We start from the raw sequence: 20832 nt of genomic DNA, 5'->3' as shown, positions 1-20832 counted from the left end.
TATATTTGATTTTTAATATTTTATACAGCTGTTCACAATGGCAGTGGCAGAATACAGAATATTTCTTTATTAGTACTTCCCTGTCCAGCTACATTTGTATTTGTGAATTAGTCAAGTTCATTTTTATGTGCTGTTGCTTTTGTTTGTCCAACCTAATATACAAAATGACTTTAAACAGATAGGTTCTGATTGATGCATGTTTGTGTTTGCGTCCTTCATCTGTTCCTGAAGGAAACAACATCAGGAAAGCAAGATAAAAACAGGGAAGAATAAAAAGATAGCAAATGCTATTTTCATCTTCGCCTACACTAATAGTTTTGTAGAAATTTTGGTCCATGAAAGAAAAACATGAATACATTTACCTTAGCACCATTGCTCATCTGAACTGAGTTTCATTTAATTCAGGGAAAATGCTTCACATCAATCACAGTTTTACATTTTTAAATGAACTCTTTGTCACGCAAATGTAGACCTCATATACACTCACACTTACACACACACACACACACACACACACACACACACACAGCTATCATCACTGTTTCCTCTACAAGTCTTTATTGATGAGCTTCCTAGGGGTGGACACACTGGGACCATGTTTCCTTTTGCACTTGACATTAAACCTGGCTCAGGTTTAACATACAAACTGTAACACACATACAGAGGAGCAAGAAGAGCTTTTAGAGGTAAGACTTTATATTTGATATATACCTGTAGCCATTTTTATAATGAGGAGTATGTGAGTGAACTATTAAAAACCATGAAGGAATTGAGTGGACATTGCCCTGCTTTACTGGACAACCTAAAAAAAGTGTTCAATAATAGTAATAATAGTAATAATAATAATAATAAATAAAAATAACAATAAATAAATAATAATAACTTACATCCTAACTTAAATCATTATTTAAATCAGAGATCAGTAACAGATTTTTTAAAGAACCTTTAAAAGTAAAGTTTTTAAAGATGCTGTGAACTATTAAAGTATCAAAATGTTCTGTAGGAAATAAATTTGGTTCTTCTATGGCATTGCATCAAATAAACTTTTTCTATTTAAAATATTTATTATTTTTAATAGTGGTTTAATGTGGTTAAAGTGGTTTTTCTAAAAGAGTACAATGTAATCAATGTTCCCTACAGACATCCTTCCAGGTTCCTAAAAAAAAGTAGGGTGGGTTATTTTGTATTCATTTTGATGAACATGCTATTCTATATTCTGACAACATTTCAAAAACATGGAAGCAGATTAGATAAGGATGCAGCTTCAGTCATTTACTGCCTCACAGAGCTAGTGAATGAAAGTGAGGGGAAATACTTTTCTAAATTTTCTAATTTTCTAAAACTCAATGCTTTAGTATAATAATGCTTTATTCATACTCGTACAAATATGCCGTTATAATGCAGTATCAGTATGATTATCACTGCTGATCCTGGTTAAATCTGCTGAATCAGGAAATCTGCTGGGTTAAAAATATACATGTACATATTGTGGTTTCACACATTAGTAATACAGTACAATAACTGTGTCATCACATCTGCTCAGTGCATTTGTAATGTGAGTATAATCCAACAGTAGTATTTCATGATGTAACATGTTAGTTCTGTACATATCAACACTGATAAAATACTGAGAAATAAATTGTTCTTCTACAGAGTTTGGAGGAAAGGTGTAATCGGATCTTAAGGAAGATGGAGAGCTCTCTAACCGCTCGGGATCGAGTGGGCATTCAGGACTTTGTCCTGCTGGATGCTTACACCAGTGAGACAGCTTTTCTGGACAACCTAAGAAAGCGCTTCAATGAAAATCTTATATATGTAAGTCCTAACTCCAGTTATTTTATAAAACTACACGTAGGGTAGCACTGTAACTCAGCAGCTAGTGTTGTTTCCACATGATTAAAAGCATAGGATTTATTTTATATCATTGATTTCAGAAATTGTTAGCAATGGGTGTGACTAAAACATCTGAACTCAGTAATAAGCAGTGTTGTCCACATACTTTTAACCATGTATGATGTGTGCTCTTCTTTTGCCAGACTTATATTGGGACCCTGCTGGTGTCAGTAAACCCCTATAAGGAATTAGGAATCTATACCAAGAAGCAAATGGACATTTACATGGGAGTCAACTTTTTTGAACTACCACCTCATATGTGAGTTTTTTCAGATGAAGCAGAAGTTAGAGAGTGTAATTATTTGCACTTAAGTAACACTTGAGTATTTTAGTGGTGCAGCACTAATATTCCCTAGTTTGAATCTCAGCGGACACGTTCTCTGAGGGAGGGAAAGATCAGATAAGGTTTCTCCTTATTGCTGCTAGAACTCCACAGTTGGTCAGTTGGGCTTTTAAAAAAGTTCTCAATTTTGTGTCCACTCAAGCCCATTTTCACAGTATACAGTGAGGTGGGACAAACCCCCTCGATATTCAGTTAAGCTCCCCCTAATATCCTAATGTCCCTCAATATACTAAGGGACTAAGCACTAATGTAAATGTCCCCCCAAAGTTCAATTCATGGCTGTGGTCCACATATTATTGTTTTGGAATGAGATGTCCAAAAAGCTCATAGTCAGGTGTCCAACTATTATTAGCCATATAGTTCTTCTCTTTCCCACCTTTCAGCTTTGCACTAGGCGACAACGTCTACCGCACTATGCTCAGTGAGACCAACAACCACTTCATCCTGATCTCGGGAGAGAGCGGTGCAGGAAAAACTGAGGCCTCAAAAAAGATTCTTCAGTTCTATGCAGTCAGCTGTCCTAGTACCAAACTGCTGGACAGCGTGAGAGATCGACTCCTTCTGTCCAACCCTGTGCTGGAGGTCAGTATCCCTTCAGGATGTTGAATGGATCTTCAATAGGCATGCAATACAAATACAGATAAAAATAGTGAAAAGTCCAGCCTGACTCTTCTACCAATGGCTGTATTTAATATATTTATTGTTTGGTCCAGTACTGTTACAAAGCACATGTCAATTTTAACGGGTTCCATAAATGAAAAGCATTAGCATTAGTACATTTACATTACATTTACATTTTCAGCATTTAGCAGACGCTTTTATCCAAAGCGACTTACACAGTGAGCGGAACACAATGAGCAATTGAGGGTTAAGGGCCTTGCTCAGGGACCCAACAGTGGCAACTTGGTGGTGGCAGGGCTTGAACCGGCAACCTTCTGTTTACTAGTCCAGTACCTTAACCACTAAGCTATCACTAAGCTATCACTAGTAGAGCTGAATCATTACAGGTTATATGTTCATTACAACTACATGTTACAATATCTTCATCATTACAGGCTTTTGGGAATGCCAAAACATTGAGAAATGACAACTCCAGTCGCTTTGGAAAGTACATGGACATACAGTTTGATCACCGGGTAAATTCTCTCACATATTTCCTCTTCTGTCCAGTGATTCTGTGTTCTAGTTTTTTTTTTGGTCTTGTGGTCAGACCAAAATGCAGATAATTAAATAGTCATCCTTGCAGGGTGCAGCTGTTGGTGGTCACATCCTTGTCTATCTACTGGAAAAGTCCAGAGTGGTCCATCAGAACCACGGCGAGAGGAACTTCCATATATTTTACCAGTTAGTTGAATGTGGAGAAGATGAATTTCTGCGCTGGCTTGGTCTGAAAAGAAATGCACAACATTATAGGTACCTAGTTCAGGTATGTGGTGACTGCATAATTTGAAATCTTTGTCATGTTTTATAGTTAAATCTGACTTAGCTAAGACCTGTTAGTGCATTTAGCCTTACCCAGATTTATTTTTTTCAGTGTGAATTTTCTGCAGTATGTGTTTTTTGATTATAAAATAAAGCCCTTGAACAGTGAAGGTGTTGATAAAGGCTTTGTGTTACTAGGTACAGTAAACACTGTAAACCCTGACGCTCACTTGGTGAACACTACTAATCACTTGTTTCTGTGTTTAAGGGAGCGTGTGCCAAAGTGAGCTCCATCAATGACAAGAGTGAGTGGAAAACGGTGCAGAAAGCCTTGTCTGTTATTGACTTCAGTCAGAAGGATATAGAGGTGGGTCATCGAGCTCAATCAGTGTTTCACTATTATTAGCACTAAATTACTTTAAACTGACAAAAATGACTTTTTCTCTTATGGATATTTGTACAGCATTTGTTTGCAGTCATTGGCAGCGTTCTGCATCTTGGTAATGTGAGGTTTGAGGCCAGTTCTCGAGGTTACGCCACAATACACGGCACTGAGGAGATATACTGGCTTTCTAAGGTTAGACCAACTTACAGTTATGTTTACAAATAACACAGTTACAAATACTCAAGTCTATAACTACAGACCTCCTTCTCACTTTTTCTTTCATTTCTTTCCTTTCTCTGTTTTTCTTTTTTCATACCTACATCATACTTACTTCCACCCCACCTGGTTTCCTTATATTTTACTGCCTTCTCTTTGTACTTTTTTAATTTCTTCCTCCATTCTTTCTTGTCTTTCTTTTCATTCTTTTTTCTTTCTTTTCGTTGTCCTTTACAGTTGTTGGGGATTCCTGCTGATGTGTTAGAGGAAGGTTTAATTCACAGAAAGATTGAAGCCAAATCAGAGGAGGTATTTAACATTTAGTCCCTTTCTTTTACTTTTTTCACTTTAATGTCAATTCATTATTTGATCAAAAATGCTGAGAAATGAAAACAAGAGGCTATACTAATAGTTATCTAAAAAAGCTTAATGTTTTAATTACTAGTTTCCACCAAACCCTTTGTGTTCTGTACACCTTTTGATTAAACTCAGTGAATAACTGATTTAGATTTTCAGTAACTGCTAATCTAGTCTTTTTATATCCCTAAATAAAAAACAGGTTTTAAGCCCATTCACAGTGGATCATGCTAAATATGCCAGGGATGCCCTTGCCAAAGCAATCTACGATCGTACATTCACATGGCTGGTTTATAAAATCAACGAGTCACTGGCAAACAAGGCAAGTTCCTCTAATTTACTGTCAGAAGAGTTGAGATCTGAACATTACTAGTTTATTGATAAACTAAAGGTGTTTGACATTACAGGACTCAAGTAGAAAAACTGTGATTGGCCTTCTGGATATTTACGGATTTGAAGTGTTTGATGTGAACAGGTAAATTCTCACAAGAAATATCACATTGTTAACAGATGTTAGAAATAATAATAATATAAACGTGTCTACATTATATAGTACGAGCAGGCTCTGTGAACACATCCAAGAAAAAAACACAGGATGAATTTTAGTATTCAAATCTTATACAAAGGCTCATTAAATCACATGGAGATGTTTTACTTTTTGTTTGGTTGATTCAATTTGATTTGTGGCTTAAAGATTGAAATTTGATGTGATTTTTAAAACAATTCAAATGTTAAAACTAATAAAAAATAAATCTATATATTATATATAGTGACTATCTGCAGAAGTTTACAGAATATTTTAAGGCTGTTGTGGTTATAATGAATTTTAATAATTACTGGGTTTTGTGTCTGATTAGTTTTGAACAGTTCTGCATAAACTACTGCAATGAAAAACTTCAGCAGCTCTTCATCCAGCTCACCATCAAATCAGAGCAGGAAGAATACGAGATGGAGGGAATTGAGGTGATTAAGCACCATACTGTTTTCTGTGCATGACGTTGTAGATTTCTCATCTTTCTTCTAGATCAAACCTAATGCTTTCAGGTGTATTCCTGCCATGTGTCCTGTATATACTGATATATTTTATATACAGATGTAGCCAAAAAGATCTTCTTCCTGAGAGCCTTCTGACTTCATTTTGCCCCAAAACATCACTCATGAACAGTGTTCTTTTCTTTTCTTTGAAAGCTTTGTATTTTTCTCCTATAATCACTTGGTGTTTTTTAATCACATTCCAGCTTTTTTCCTCTTTCCAAAGCAGATTCTCCCAGTAGGACTGTGGTTTGTCAATGTGCATTTTGGAAAAGTACAGTCTGGCTTTTTTGTGTTTTGATTGCAGAAAAGGGGTTGATATTTTAATCAAATGCAAGGCTGCAAATAGTTCACATGTGTATGATACATCCACATTATTCAAAATTATATTATTATTTAATTTTTATACTATAATTTGCTGATAAAAAAGGATGATACTGTATATTGCTCAATATGTGGCCTACAATTCTCTAGATAATAACATGTTTTATTTTGGACAAGCTAAAAACCTGTGAAGTTTTTAAGAAATAAAACATTTTTGTGTTAAAATCTCATGCTGTTATATATTTGAACAGTGGGAGCCAGTGCCATACTTCAACAACAAGATCATTTGTGACCTTGTGGAGGAAAAACACAGAGGCATCATTTCAGTGCTGGTGAGAAATACAGGTCACCTATAAAAAGCCACACGTCTTAGATTTGTTTATTTTTTTCTCACCTTTATTCTGTAATGTCTGACTTTTATTCGCAGGATGAAGAGTGCATGCGCCCAGGGGAGGCCACAGATCTAACATTCCTCGAGAAACTTGAGGAAAAGATGGCTGGACATCCACATTTTGTAACGTAAGTGTGCCCTGAGTATTGAATAAATACTCAATACTCTATTATGCTTATATAAACCTAAATAAAGTCTTTAACCTAAACATAAATAAAGTGATGTAAAACACTTCTGATCTCCTTCTGATCTCCTTTTCTTTATTAAATCTGGACGTCTTATTTCAGGATTTTATTGCAAGCTCTGCCACTGAAATTTCTTTTCGATCCCAATCTTAAGCCGTTCATCAAGTGCATAACAGCTTTATGAACCCGATGTAGTTGTAAAAACATCATGTAGGGCAATGGCTAGTAATAAAAGTGCTATACAAATACAATGGGTTTCTACTTTCATGCACTTTGTTAAAATGGGGTTTTATTCTAAAGAACATGCAAAACATTTGCGATTTGCAGGCACAAACTGGCTGACCAAAAGACACGCAAGACCCTGGGACGAGGGGACTTTCGCCTCCTTCACTATGCTGGAGAGGTCACCTACAATGTCACCGGTAAAACAACTAATGGTTTTTCCATTCTTTCTAAGTCTAGTTGTAATAATATGGACAAACCTTGCTTTAAAAATAGATTTCTTTTATCCTATTTAACTAGACACTTTTTTTCATCAGGATTCCTTGACAAGAATAATGATCTCCTCTACAGGAACATTAAAGATGTAAGTCCAAGCACTGCAACGTGATTTGTTGATCAGATTTTGGGTTAATATCTGAAGTCTAATTATAATGTAAATACTGTTCCTAAATAGGTTATGAGGTTATCAAAAAATCCCATTATACTGCAGTGTTTTCCTGCCACCGAGCCAGACAGCAAGAAAAGACCTGAAACGGTAAATAAGGTTGAACATACTGCTTAAAATGATTTAATTCAGAAGATTTAGAAATTAGAAGGTTCATTTTTATCTGTGTGGCAGTAAAAGCATTTTTCTTTAAATGCCAATAGAAATTTTGGTAGCTTGTGTTTCTCTTATGTACCAGGTTGCCACCCAGTTTAAATGCAGCCTGGCAAGCCTGACTGAAATCCTCATGTCTAAGGAGCCATGGTACGTACGCTGTCTGAAACCCAATAACGGCAAGCAGCCAGGTGAGCCTTTCACTTCACACCTCTAAGGGACCATTTAGTCATGCTGAATGTTTTACATCACGGTAGTACCGACCCCCCTGTCTCAAGTCTCTCATCTTCTTAACCTGTAGATCGTTTCGATGATGTCATGGTGAGGCACCAGGTCAAGTATCTGGGTCTGATGGAGCACTTGAGAGTAAGACGTGCTGGTTTCGCTTACCGCCGAAGATACGAGGTCTTCCTTAAAAGGTGAGAACGATGCGGCAATGTATACTGTGGTAGTACATTAATAAACAAATGGACAAATGTATGTGGACACCCCTTCGACTTATTTACTTATTTACTCATTTACAAAACATGTTCTGATGAATTTGGTGTGGAGGAACTCTTCTGACCTCAATCCTACTGTTTGTGAGCAAGGCTTGAGCTTCTCATCAATGCTTGACCTGATTGCACAAGTGTTGGCCCATCTTCTGAATTCTGGTTCTGGTGTTCAAAATCTGCATGTTCTTCCCATGTACACATAGGTGTTTATGTGGATTTCCTACCAAAACTATGTAGGTAGGTGGGCTAAACCACTTGCCACAAGGTGTGAGAGAGTAAATGAGTAACAGCTGCAATGAGTAATATACTCTGCAATAAACTGTTGGCTTATCAGCCAGTGGTTGTACAGCAGTCTTGATCCCACTTTTCCCAAAGTCTCTAGACCAATTGCAACCATAACTCTTACAAAGCAGTTAGTGCTAAAATGGACTGATATATTTACCAGGTGTGTTTGTTAGCAATGTAAACAGGGTAAATGTAACAAAAATGGCCACATGAATGCCATGTATTATGTTGGTGTGTACAGGTACAAAGCTTTGTGTCCAGACACATGGCCCAACTGGAAAGGGACCCCAGCGGAAGGAGTGAAGTGTCTTGTGAAACATCTGGGCTACAAACCAAATGAATACAGGATGGGCAGGTAATGCATTACCCATCTACTTCAAAGTCTAGACTTACTTACTATGTGCTCACCTCAGATTGATACATTTTGGACTTATACAGGACCAAAATCTTCATTCGTCACCCCCAAACCCTGTTTGCCACTGAAGATGCCTTTGATATCTGTAGACATGAACTGGGTAAGACCTCAATATTCAACAAAATTGCATTTTGTTGTGTGTTTGAGTGTTCTGATTAGTTTTTCACCGAAACACTTACTGAAATGACATTTTGACTTCAGCTGTATGTTTGTAATAATGTTTTTTTTTAAACTTTTTTTTAAAGCTACAAGAATTCAAGCCAAATACAAAGGCTATAGGGTGAAAGAGGATTTCCTGAGGCAAAGAGAAGCAGGTATCAATGCCAAACCTGTAATGCATCTTATCTGTTAAATATCATAAAGATACAGGAAAGGCTTAAATGTGGCAGGAATATAATTCCAAACTGTTTTTCTTTAGCTACCAAGATTGAAGCTTGTTGGCGAGGTTTACAAGCCAGAAAAGAGCGAGAGAAAAGAGCCTGGGCTGTCAAAGTCATAAAGAAGTGAGACATTAAAATCATACAAATAGTTTAGTTACTCATTTTATGAAGCCCTTACCTGATTTGCTGGTACATAATCTGTGATGTGCTGAAGTGTTAATGTTCTAGTAAACATTCTGTTCTTTTAGATTCATCAAAGGCTTTATGAGCAGAAATCAGCCAACCAATGTGGACAACTCAGAGTTTCTGGCTTTTGTTCGACAGAGTTACCTCACCCGACTCAAAGATAATCTGCCCGTATCAGTGCTGGATAAAAGCACATGGCTAACGCCCCCTCCCATCATGCAGGAGGTACAGCTTTTACATTTTGTAGTAACTAAGATTAGTCATGTTCATTTGTTTGTATTAGTAGAAAGGTCTGTGCATGTCAGAACTGTAAAGAATGAATGTCCAGAATTCAGCTGTATAGATGATGATGTGTGTGTTATAGACTTCTGCACTGCTGAGAAAGTTATACACACGACTCCTGGTGCGGAGGTATGTGCAAGGAATCACTGCACAGAGGAAAGCACAGGTAATAAATAACATTTTAATTTGTTATGGGTCTGTATGTGTGTTTGTTATTTAAATTGTCCTAATTTAAATGTGTTCATTATGTTTATCTTATTATCTTATTTAAGGAAATAACATACAATAAAATTAAGATTATTTAAAGCAAGCCTTTAAAGTATTTAATTGTATTCCCCAAACAAGTGTTTGTTAAAATATAAATGTATGTGCTTTAATTTTTATTTAAATTGTCCTCATTTAAATGTGTTCATTATGTTTATCTTATTATCTTATTTAAGGAAATAACATACAATAAAATTAAGATTATTTAAAGCAAGCCTTTAAAGTATTTAATTGTATTCCCCAAACAAGTGTTTGTTGAAATATAAATGTATGTGCTTTAATTTAAAGTATATATATATATGAGTAGAATTAAGTTTAAAATCTCCATGTTATATGTTGTAATGCAGCTGCAAATCAAAGTGCTGGCCAGTGACATCTTCAAGGGCAAAAAGGAGAGCTATCCACAGAGTGTGTGCCATCCGTTCCTCAAGACCAGGATAAGTATGAACATAACCATACATTACTGGATAAACATTGTTTTAAACACAGATAACTCTACATTATGTGTTTTAAAGGTAAAATACTCATATTTAATATTGACACTCTTTTCAGATGAACAGGATATGAACATACGTGCTCTGCAAGCGATTTGCCCTGAGGGCATCAAGGTACTAGTCTACTAGTCCTCAACCCAAAACCTCTTACCCGGATTTTAAAAAATACATAAATAAGATTAAATAAGAATTGCTCTTTAAAATAATATGCAGTAGTACAAAAAAAGTAAAATGTGTTAGACACACACTGAGATTATCTTGGATGGTAATCTGTGTTGCTTTTTTCTGTGTGCAGTACAGTGTCCCTGTGATAAAGTACGACAGGAATGGGTTTCGTCCTCGCTTCCGGCAGCTGGTTTTCTCCCAGAAGGCTGCGTACCTAGTGGAAGAGGGTAAGATCAAGCAGAGAGTGGATTACAGTGCATTGAAAGGTAAGTGAATGCCAAAGTTGTGTGTTTGTGCAATTGAGTGCTTTTACTGCTACACTGCATAAAGACTATTTAACATTTTCAGGTGTTTCTGTCAGTAACCTGAGTGACAACTTTCTGATTCTTCATGTTACATGTGAAGATATCAAACAAAAAGTAAGAAAACTCGATATGTTTCTGGTCATGGTTTTAAAAAGTTTGCAGAGTGTTGATATGTGTTGATTTTGGAAGAATATATTTGGTACTTTTATTTTTTAGGGAGACCTGGTGCTTCAGTGTGATTACCTGTATGAGGCTTTGACCAAACTGTGCGTGGTGTCAAAAAAACACAACCTTGTCAAAGTGGTTCAAGAAAGGTGAGAAATCTAATACTGATTTAGTCTTGACCCTAAGTGAACCTTGCTAGTGTTAGTGTAGTAGAGATGGCATGCATTGTCTTCCCTGTTAATCTAAACGACACTTTATGTCAGGCCAGTTTAAGTGCTTGCAAGCTCATGTGCACCATTAGGGCAATTACGCCCCTCCATTGAGTTAATGCGCCTAAAATAGTGATAGTGAGTTATAGTGATATCCTCAAAATAACTGCCCAGGTGGATTTATCTGAACTTGTACCTTTTTGCAGTGTGAGGTTTGATATCCAGCCTGGTCGAGAGGGCGTTGTGGACTTCAAGAGCAGCAGTGAATCCATGGTGTACAGAGCTAAGAACGGACACCTAATGGTGGTGAGCTGTCAGTTTTTTAAGTGCTATGCATTGACCTTTTAAGTTAATTTCTTGATTCTAAGTGACATATAATGTATTTGGGTCATTATTTAAGGATTTTACAAAGACCTTGTCTAGATGGCCGAACGTTTGTAGACCAGACCATAATTTTTGGACATCCCATTCCAAAATCATGGTCATTAATATGGAGGCAATTTGCTCCCCTCCCCCTTTTGTCAAAATGCTGCCACAAAGTTGAAGCATATAAATTATTTCATATAAATGATTACATAGCTAAAACATCTAAACTCAATAATTAGGATGTCCACTTACTTCTAGGCAAAAATACAGAACATGTGTATGTTCACCTTACTAATTTATAAATTTACTTTGTTTTCTTTTTGCAGGAGTCTGCCAAGACAAAATCTCGATGACTTCTATCCACAGGACACTGACCCTGCCATGAACTGACATGAAGTTGTATCTGCAAAAGTGAAATCATTTGACGTCTAGAGTACAACAGTACACACAGTTGTTTTCTACTACATTTATTGTCTTCTGTGTAAGTTTTCTTTTTACCAGAGACCACACTGAATATGTAAATCAGAACTATATATAATGTCCTGTTAGTTGCATATTTTCTGTATGAACTTGATGACATAAAATTATTCTTTTTTTTTCTTAATAATTATCTGTGACCATACCATACAGACATAAATACTCTGTATTAATATTAATATCTTATATTAGGAGACAATTAAAGGAAATCAAAAGCTTGATCACTGTTTAATAAGTGCATCTGCTGCAATGTAACCATGATATACTTATATAAATAATAATAAGCATAAATAATGGTTTTATTTATATATAATATATATTATATCTATTATACCTTGGATGTAGCAAATAAGTTTTCGTTTTATGCTTTTTGTATATCAGTGTATAACTGTAGCATGTTATTTGACTTTGTGTACAGACATTACTGCACAATACAACTGTGAATTCAATATGAAATGTACTGAATTGAACTGTAGCATCTTATGTCTGCATTAATTGTTTTCACTTCTGTAAACTACATTCATTTAACCCCAGAACTAATGAACTGTGGCAGATATAATGTTTTAAGATGCTCACGTTTTAATATAGAAAGTGTAATAACTGACATGTAGGTGCAGGTGTGATTCTTTTGTCCTTACTAATTAAATAGTAAACAATTTTGATACTTGTATATTATAAACCGTCAAACCCAAAAAGTTGGGACAAAATGTAAGTTGCTTAAAAAATGAAATGTAATGATTTCCAAATTTGTTAAACTTATTTGCAAAAAAACATGATTTTTGTGCTTTATTTCATGAATTTGGTTCACATTGTTGTTTTCTTGCATATGCTCACTGTATTTTAAATTTTTAATTACTGTCTGCACTAAAAATACATGTACCAGTGCCTCACTCCCATGATCCTAGCGAGAAAGACACAACTGAGAGAAAGACTTGTAGATACTGAAGAAAAAAATAAACAGGTGTTTACTTTCTCTTCCAAGTAAGTAATATGATGTGCCTGTCTGTATTATTTTGGACAGAAACAGATTTGAACAGTGGTGTGGTTGAAAAAGGTTTTAATAGTTACTGTGGTATAAATTAAGTGGATGGCAAACATGTCTCTTTCAAGTGTATGTACACTCAAGATGTCAATAGTATTTTAATTCTATCCTCTTATGAACATACAGCTGAACTGTCAAAAGGTACTAGGATTCTGACACTACTGGGCACCAAAAAGAAAACAGCTGTGAAGTATGGTGGAGGGTGTATCATAGTTGTTTTTTTTTCATATGAGGAAATTGTACAGGAGAATGTCAGTGATTTAGAGTAAATGTATTTATTTATTAGGATCATGTTTTACACTTTGGTTACATTTATGACAGAAACGGTAGTTACTCATTACACAAGATTTCATGACTTCACAAGTTTACTGTCAAACACAGTCATGGACAATTTTGTATCTCCAATTTACCTCACTCGCATGTCTTTGGACTGTGGGAGGAAACCGGAGCTCCCGGAGGAAACCCACGCAGACACGGGTAGAACATTCAAACTCTACACAGAAAGGATCCACTCGGGGATCAAACCCAGAATCTTGCTGTGAGGCGACCGTGCTACCCACTGAGCCACTGTGCCACCCCACTGTCACAAGAAACTGGGATTCTGACAGCACTGGGAACTAGGGTTGCCAACTTTCAGAACTGGAAATAAGGAACACCCTGGGCTGGCGGGTTGGCGGAAGGCATAGGGTGGGGGGTGGGATGGCGGGTGTTTACCTGAGCTGGAGTGGGGGGCAGTTAGGGTTGCACCTATAAAAAATATAACGGGTCTTACACCGTCATAGGAACATTATCAAAATGTTTTATTTAGGCTGTGCTTTCTAATTCACGCGGTAGCAGCAGTTTCCTTCTGTTTCATACATATCGGCCTGCCTCAGTCTAGTCTGCAGCATTTCTCTCCCATTGATAAAAATACGGAACAAAGTGCATCCCGTATCAGTTCGATACGGAACACTACGTTTAGTTTCCAGATGAGGAACGATTCCGTATTTTACGGGACGGCTGGCAACCCTACTGGGAACCAAGACGCAAACAGCTGTGAAATATGGTGGAGGGTGTGTCATAGTTAGCTACTGCTTTTTTCATATGAGGAAATTGTACAGAAAAGTGTCAGGGTAGTGTGTTTTGGAGTAAATAGTTAAGACCTGGGTGTCTGAGCCTTTTTACATCAACCAAGCTCAGGCACACCTGTTTCCACCTGTTCATTTGGTTACACTAGGTCCTTATACACGTTATCAGTCGCATGAGGAGGTCCAGGCTGGTTTTTCTTTTTAATACAGAAGTATTTTACACATTTGGTTGGATTTTGATGAGGGAATCTCTGTCCCATGTTGAGTTCTGTGTTGCTAACACACTGTAGCGGCTCTGGTGTGAGCTCAGCTCAGGCTGCATGTTGTGACGTAAATGCACTTCCTCTGCACTGGAGAATGAGTTGTTGTTCTTAAAATGGCGCCGTTGGATCTGGACAAGTATGTGGACATTGCCCGGCAGTGCAAATATCTTCCAGAAAACGATTTAAAGGTGAGACTTATATGAGTGCACGATTTACATCTAAAAATTCCGCTCGACTGTTTCATTTCGAAATTACATTTTCAGTCGGTCTCACTAAAGCAGGCCGAACTGCTAACGCTAGTGTTAGCAATTTAGCTCTGGTAACCCTGTACTAGCGTTATAGTGTAGCATTTTTGGCTACACTCGAGTTCGGTTAAATCCCGCCTGTTACGGAAGGATCGGCGAGTACTCTGTGATGCTTCTGATTGGCTGATGGTTTACATTCAAGAACAATAACCAATCATAGCAGAAGGCGGAATATTTCTAACCAATTATAGCGCAGGAGGCGGGAATTGTCGCTATATGGGTGGGAAAACAACCTGCTCTGCAACTACACTGCGTTTTTAATTCACTTGTATTGATTTAAATACCTTCAGCTTTTTCGAAAATATACATTTAACAAAATACTATTTGTAATAAGCCCTAATAACAATAAACAGTTACAACAAAACACGTTATTTTTAAACGTTATCTGCGTCGCTAGCACACGAGCTAACATCTAGCATGGAAGTGTATATTCAGTTATATATGAAGTAATTGGAGCAGTATTTTTTAACATATTACACATTAATGTTAGCATGGTGTATTTTGTTAAGTGGTAAATTAGCTATATAATAATGTGACTTCGGCGGGTAAATTTGCTATAATTAGCTGTGCAATGCACAACTGACACACCTTCTTTCACCTTCCAGAATTCTGAAAAAACATAAACATCTGCACAAACACACTACAGATGTTTAATGATGAACATTATCTTCCAAAACAGCACACTTTAAAATGTAAAATGCAGCTAGTCTTTTAGTCTTAGCCGTCCTGATTATTTGGATAGTATTTATCTGGTGTGCACATCTGGTTTTGTATCAGTGCTGGTACAGTCTGTCTCAGACACTTAATGCATTTCATGTCTTTAACTGCACTGCAATATTTTACTTTCCATCAACCTGAGAGGCAACTAAACGTTTATAGTATTTGTGTCATGTGTGTCAGCAGTGTGCAGTGACACCATTGCTGCATTTATTTATTCATTTTTCATTATTTATTCATTCACTAAATTTACCCTCAGGGCGGCTCGGTGGGTAGCACTGTCACCTCACAGCAAGAAGGTCCTGGGTTCGATCCCCAGGTGGGGCGGTCCGGGTCCTTTCTGTGTGGAGTTTGCACGTTCTCCCAGTGTCTGTGTGGGTTTCCTCCGAGAGCTCCGGTTTCATCACACAGTCGAAAGATATGCAAGTGAGGTGAATTGGAGACACTAAATTGTCCATGACTGTGTTTGACATTAACTTTGTGAACTGATGAATCTTGTGTAATGAGTATTTATCTGTCCTGTCATGAATGTAACCAAAGAGTGTAAAACGTGACGCTAAAATCCTAATAAATAAATAAATTTACCCTGGTCTTGGTGGGTCTGGCACCACTCCACAATACAGCACAAAAAACCCTGATAAGGTGCCAAATCACTTCATTAACTTAATCACTCACAAACTTACCCACCCATAGTGCCAAATTAGAGTAGGAGTACCCAAAGGAAAACACATGTACATGGAGAGCATGCCAAACTCTTCAAAGTGTGTGACTTGAGGCAAGGCTCAGACTACACTTTGGGACACTCGTTTAAGCCACTGCACTGTTGTGCCACTGTTTGGAGTAACGTTTTATGCATTCAGTGCATCTACACATACTAAATAATCTAATAACGCAACATTAACATGGTTAGTCTGATTTGTTGTTACGGAAAAGCTTTTCTTGGGTTGTGATTTAAAATTGGTGTTCTTGGAACACGTGCCATACTCACCAGGATACAATTCATTGCTGTTGTGGCCAAATAAATTTGATGAGAAGGTCAGGACTGTAAGGTTTAGGCGGCACGGTGGCTTAGTGGGTAGCACTGTCGCCTCACAGCAAGAAGGTCCTGGGTTCGAACCCCAGGTGGGGCGGTCCAGGTCCTTTCTGTGTGGAGTTTGCATGTTCTCCCCGTGTCTGCGTGGGTTTACTCCGGGTGCTCCGGTTTCCTCCCACAGTCCAAAGACATGCAAGTGAGGTGAATTGAAGATACTAAATTGTCCAAGACTGTGCTTGATATAACCTTGTGAACTGATAAACCTTGTGTAATGAATAACTACCGTTCCTGTCATGAATGTAACCAAAAGTGTAAAAACATGACGTTAAAATCCTAATAAACAAACTGTAAGGTTTATATAAAATAGATGGATTGAAGGGGGTGATGTAAAACTTCATGACACTATATTGTTTAAACAAGAGATTCATTGAGTGATGTTTGAACGTTGCTATTTACCTACATATTCATACCAATATACACATGAAGAATGGGCATTTCATGTACTATTGTGCCAATCCAAACTTGCTGTCTTCCTAATTTAAATGGTGTTTTATTGGAGCATAAGTATTAGGGCCGCGTTGGCTAAGTGGTTAGGGTTTTGGACTAGTGATTGGAGGGTCACTAGTTCAACCACCAGCCTTTAACCCTCAGCTGCTTGTATTGTATTCATTTACATTTGTAAGTTGCTTTGGATAAAAGTATCTGCTGAATGCCCAAAATGTAAATGCATTATTTTGCCACAATTATGTCATGACTTGGTGTATTTGCTGATATGCTAGTAAAGAATCTTATTGTATAATCTGACACTGAATACATGATACCACACACTGTTATCTAAAATATGTTATATAGTATATGTTATGTATGTTATGTTTTATGGGTAATGATCATGAAAGTGCACTAAAACCACAGGGTGTTAACCTGGCACTCTTTGGTATCAGAAAGCATTTTGTGTAATCAAAATGAACGGTTTTTTGTCATGACAGAGATTGTGTGATTATGTATGTGACCTGCTACTAGAGGAATCAAATGTACAGCCAGTATCCACTCCAGTCACCGTTTGTGGGGACATTCATGGACAGGTACAAACAATCCATCACACTAACACATTTTTATAATTAGTAATTAAAATGTTATGACCCTAATAATAACATTTATTTATTTTTTGCATCCTAGTTTTATGACTTATGTGAACTCTTCAGAACTGGAGGACAAGTACCAGACACAAATTACATTTTTATGGTATGATCATTATATTTTCAGGACCATTAATATTTACTCTCTTTAATCAGTTGCAGGTGGGATGTATACATGCAATGTATATGTCAGCATATGCATACCCCTTACCCATCTCACTTCATTTTCATTAACTGCTTTATCTTAATCAGGGTCATGGCAGGTCCTGTGCCATCGGGAAACACTGGGCACAAGGCAGAAATACCCTGTACAGGGCGCCAATCCACTGCAGGGGTTTGGTCATCTCCATCTCTCAGACATAGCCAATTGTGTGCGTGTGTAGATGCTCGCCTGGCTGATAGCACCGCTGAGATTTGAACCCGTATCCCAGCGGTGGTGGGCTAGCATAAAAGACCGCTGTGCCACCAGGGGCAGAATGGCAGTCAGCGTTAGAATTTAATTTACAGTTGCCTTTGCGTTTGTTGTGAACGCATTTCTCAGTCCGAAGATTGACAGTTACTTTCATAATCACATGAGCATTGAAATGGACTTTTCATGATCCAACTCTTGAAGACCAAGTCCAACTGATTGAACACGTTGACTTGTTTGTTGAGTGTGTTTGTATTTTATTTATTAAAGACTTGCAGTCATACTGATTATTTGCTGATAAGATTGAATATTCCAGCAATATTGTAATGTTATTGTCTTAATGTTATATGAAATTTTCTACTAGTTACTCGTGTCATTTCAGTCATGACCACTGCGTGGTGCACATCTAGACTGTTTAATTAATTGCTATTGATCTCTTGCTTTCCCCAGGGTGACTTTGTGGACAGAGGGTATTACAGCTTAGAGACATTCACATACCTGCTAGCACTTAAAGCCAAATGGCCAGACCGCATCACACTGCTGCGTGGGAATCACGAGAGCAGACAGATCACACAAGTATATGGTTTTTATGGTGAGTTTATTTATGTATATAATTACACATTGTTAATTAAAAAACTTAAAACTGCAGGCTTATTGTTTTCTTTCATCCTGCAGATGAGTGCCAAACAAAGTATGGAAATGCCAATGCCTGGCGATATTGCACTAAAGTGTTTGACATGCTTACTGTTGCTGCCGTAAGTCCATTTTTTAGCCTATTTTTTAAGTAATACCAATAACAATATTTTCTAGGCACTGTCATAAGGGAAACATGAGATTTGTGCAGTTTTAGTTTAGAGAGCCCTCTACTGTTTGACTTCAGAACGGAAAGAGGAAGATGCTGAAGATGTTTTTTCTTTTGAATTGATAGCCAAATGTGCTTCATTTCATCCACAGTTGATAGACGAGCAAATCCTGTGTGTGCATGGTGGCCTTTCACCTGACATCAAGACCCTAGACCAGATTCGCACCATTGAGCGGAACCAGGAAATCCCGCATAAGGGGGCGTTCTGCGACCTTGTCTGGTCTGATCCAGAAGACGTTGATACTTGGGCCATCAGCCCACGGGGTGCTGGCTGGCTGTTTGGTGCCAAGGTCACCAATGAGGTAACTACATTCAGTTTATTAATAGTCAGATTTGTATTTACTGTAAGGCACTAGCTGTTTTTACGTTGTAATTTTGTGTATTTGCTTTCCTCTTTCTTAAGTTTGTCCATATCAACAACCTGAAGCTAATCTGCCGTGCTCATCAGCTTGTTCATGAGGGCTACAAGTTTATGTTTGATGAGAAGCTAGTGACCGTCTGGTCAGCACCAAACTACTGCTACCGCTGCGGCAACATCGCCTCCATCATGGTGTTTAAGGATGTAAACACACGTGAGCCCAAGCTGTTCCGTGCCGTGCCCGACTCTGAGCGGGTCATACCACCCAGAACCACAACACCCTACTTCCTCTGAGGGCGAGGTCTGTGATGCCCAACGAGTCCACCCTCCTCTGTTTCTCATTTTGCCCAACCTTTGTTTTGGTTTTTGTTGTTGTTGTTTTTTTTAAACCAGATGTTTTTTTTTTGTTTTTTTTAAGTGCATCTACACTCACCATGTTCCCCAAAATTAGATTATGATGGACTGTTACATCAGAGCTGAATATTTCATGATTGTCATGTGAAGAGTAAGTAAAGCTCCTTTGGTGCTTTATATTAATCCATTATACATGGGATGTAATCATATGTGGTACTAGAATTCCAGAAAAAAATCCCACGCACACAAGTTAGGCCGAGAGTGTTTAATTAAACTGTGGTTTAATCTGGCCTGGTTATCCACAGACACAGAAGTGATGTGGTGTAATGAATACTGAAGCGAGACTGGAGTGAGGGTGGACCAGCCGACGAGACAGTGGAGGCTGTGATTATTTTGTACATTTAAATAATTGTATTGATTTATTTCTCTTTTTTTCTCAGATTTGTTGTATTTTATTATTGTAGAAATGGCGATACACATACCAATTAAATATTGAAAATAAACTGCTTTATTATTAACTTAATTATGTGCTGATTGTTTGATTATTTAGTACTGTTTGAAGTGTTTTAGCTTGAATTATCTAATATTTGCTTAATGAGAAGGCTAAATAAAAATATGTTTTTTGCTTTATGTAAGGCAAAGTACTATACATGTTGGCGAAATACATACTAGATATTAATATTGTATCATTACAACAACCTTTATAATGCATAAACCCTAATTAATAGTAGTGTGAGCTGTCCTTATTTAATTTCCTTTATTTGAAAGTGTCAGTGCTAAACTACAGAAGTTAAGATTAAATATTGTGAGTGCCATTCTGTGATGATCTTTTTTACAGTCTTGTTTGTAATATAAATTAACAACTGGTGATTTGCAGCTAAACACTTCCAATATTTTATGAGTGGAACAGTTTATGATTAGCTCGCAAATAATGTTCCCTCTAATTCTTCTTATTACATACCCAATACAAATATTGTACAAATATACAAATATTGTACATTCCGTACCAAGAGAGCGCACCAATGCTTACAATTTGTGTTAAATCGCTTTTCGTCACCAGCGTTTGCAATAAAGCCTCAAGATCTTAATAAAAAAAAAAAAGGCAGATAAAAGGGGCTTGACTTTAAAGTGGCAGTTATAATTACAAACACAGCTGGACAAGTGAGTTAGGTTGATTACTAATAAAGCGCTGGTAATTAGCATTTCTATTTGTGTAATTTCAAAGCCAACATGTGGTGACTAACAGTTCCAAAAGGCCAAATATTTGGTGCCTACACTGCAGGAGCATCAGTCACAAAAAATATAAAAATCTCAAGTTATAGGCCAGCAGTAAACTGTAAGTTGGGAGCAAACGAAAGTAAACTTTAATTAATTAATTACATATATTAATTAAATACATTTATTTATTAGGATTTTAACATCATGTTTTAC

At 37.2% G+C, this 20832-nt stretch overlaps 2 protein-coding genes across 2 annotated transcripts; both read left to right on the top strand.

The window, feature by feature from the left end:
• The first annotated feature begins 618 nt into the window (after positions 1-618).
• myo1hb (myosin IHb) lies at positions 619-12585 on the top strand. Its single transcript, XM_062989042.1, has 32 exons — positions 619-686; positions 1654-1815; positions 2037-2152; positions 2620-2818; positions 3292-3372; positions 3483-3662; positions 3927-4025; positions 4122-4235; positions 4497-4568; positions 4819-4938; positions 5024-5091; positions 5474-5579; positions 6224-6304; positions 6400-6491; positions 6876-6970; positions 7088-7134; positions 7225-7305; positions 7454-7559; positions 7670-7787; positions 8389-8502; positions 8586-8662; positions 8808-8876; positions 8981-9065; positions 9191-9353; positions 9493-9576; positions 10022-10115; positions 10227-10282; positions 10464-10599; positions 10682-10752; positions 10855-10952; positions 11219-11318; positions 11705-12585. Exons 2-32 carry the CDS (start codon positions 1690-1692, stop codon positions 11729-11731), a joined length of 3075 nt encoding a protein of 1024 aa, XP_062845112.1. The 5' UTR covers positions 619-686; positions 1654-1689; the 3' UTR covers positions 11732-12585.
• Positions 12586-14321: 1736 nt separating this feature from the next.
• Positions 14322-19924, top strand: ppp6c (protein phosphatase 6, catalytic subunit). The gene is made up of 7 exons (XM_062989128.1): positions 14322-14415; positions 17269-17364; positions 17459-17524; positions 18278-18419; positions 18503-18582; positions 18782-18991; positions 19093-19924. Exons 1-7 carry the CDS (start codon positions 14341-14343, stop codon positions 19339-19341), a joined length of 918 nt encoding a protein of 305 aa, XP_062845198.1. The 5' UTR covers positions 14322-14340; the 3' UTR covers positions 19342-19924.
• The last annotated feature ends 908 nt before the right edge of the window (positions 19925-20832 follow it).

The sequence above is a fragment of the Trichomycterus rosablanca genome, chromosome 26 (assembly GCF_030014385.1).
Source record: "Trichomycterus rosablanca isolate fTriRos1 chromosome 26, fTriRos1.hap1, whole genome shotgun sequence".
Taxonomy (NCBI): Eukaryota; Metazoa; Chordata; class Actinopteri; order Siluriformes; family Trichomycteridae; genus Trichomycterus; species Trichomycterus rosablanca.
Note: the sequence above shows the minus strand (reverse complement) of the source record. Positions and strands in the feature narration are given on the sequence as shown.

Bases quoted from the DNA above. Each gene is read 5' to 3' on its own strand.
- myo1hb (XM_062989042.1), top strand. From the start codon at position 1,690: ATGGAGAGCTCTCTAACCGCTCGGGATCGAGTGGGCATTCAGGACTTT. The intron at 2,153-2,619 runs GTGAGTTTTTTC...CCCACCTTTCAG, and splicing joins TTTGAACTACCACCTCATAT to CTTTGCACTAGGCGACAACG. The intron at 6,971-7,087 runs GTAAAACAACTA...TTTTTTCATCAG, and splicing joins GGTCACCTACAATGTCACCG to GATTCCTTGACAAGAATAAT.
- ppp6c (XM_062989128.1), top strand. From the start codon at position 14,341: ATGGCGCCGTTGGATCTGGACAAGTATGTGGACATTGCCCGGCAGTGC. The intron at 18,420-18,502 runs GTGAGTTTATTT...TTCATCCTGCAG, and splicing joins ACAAGTATATGGTTTTTATG to ATGAGTGCCAAACAAAGTAT. The intron at 18,583-18,781 runs GTAAGTCCATTT...TTTCATCCACAG, and splicing joins ACATGCTTACTGTTGCTGCC to TTGATAGACGAGCAAATCCT.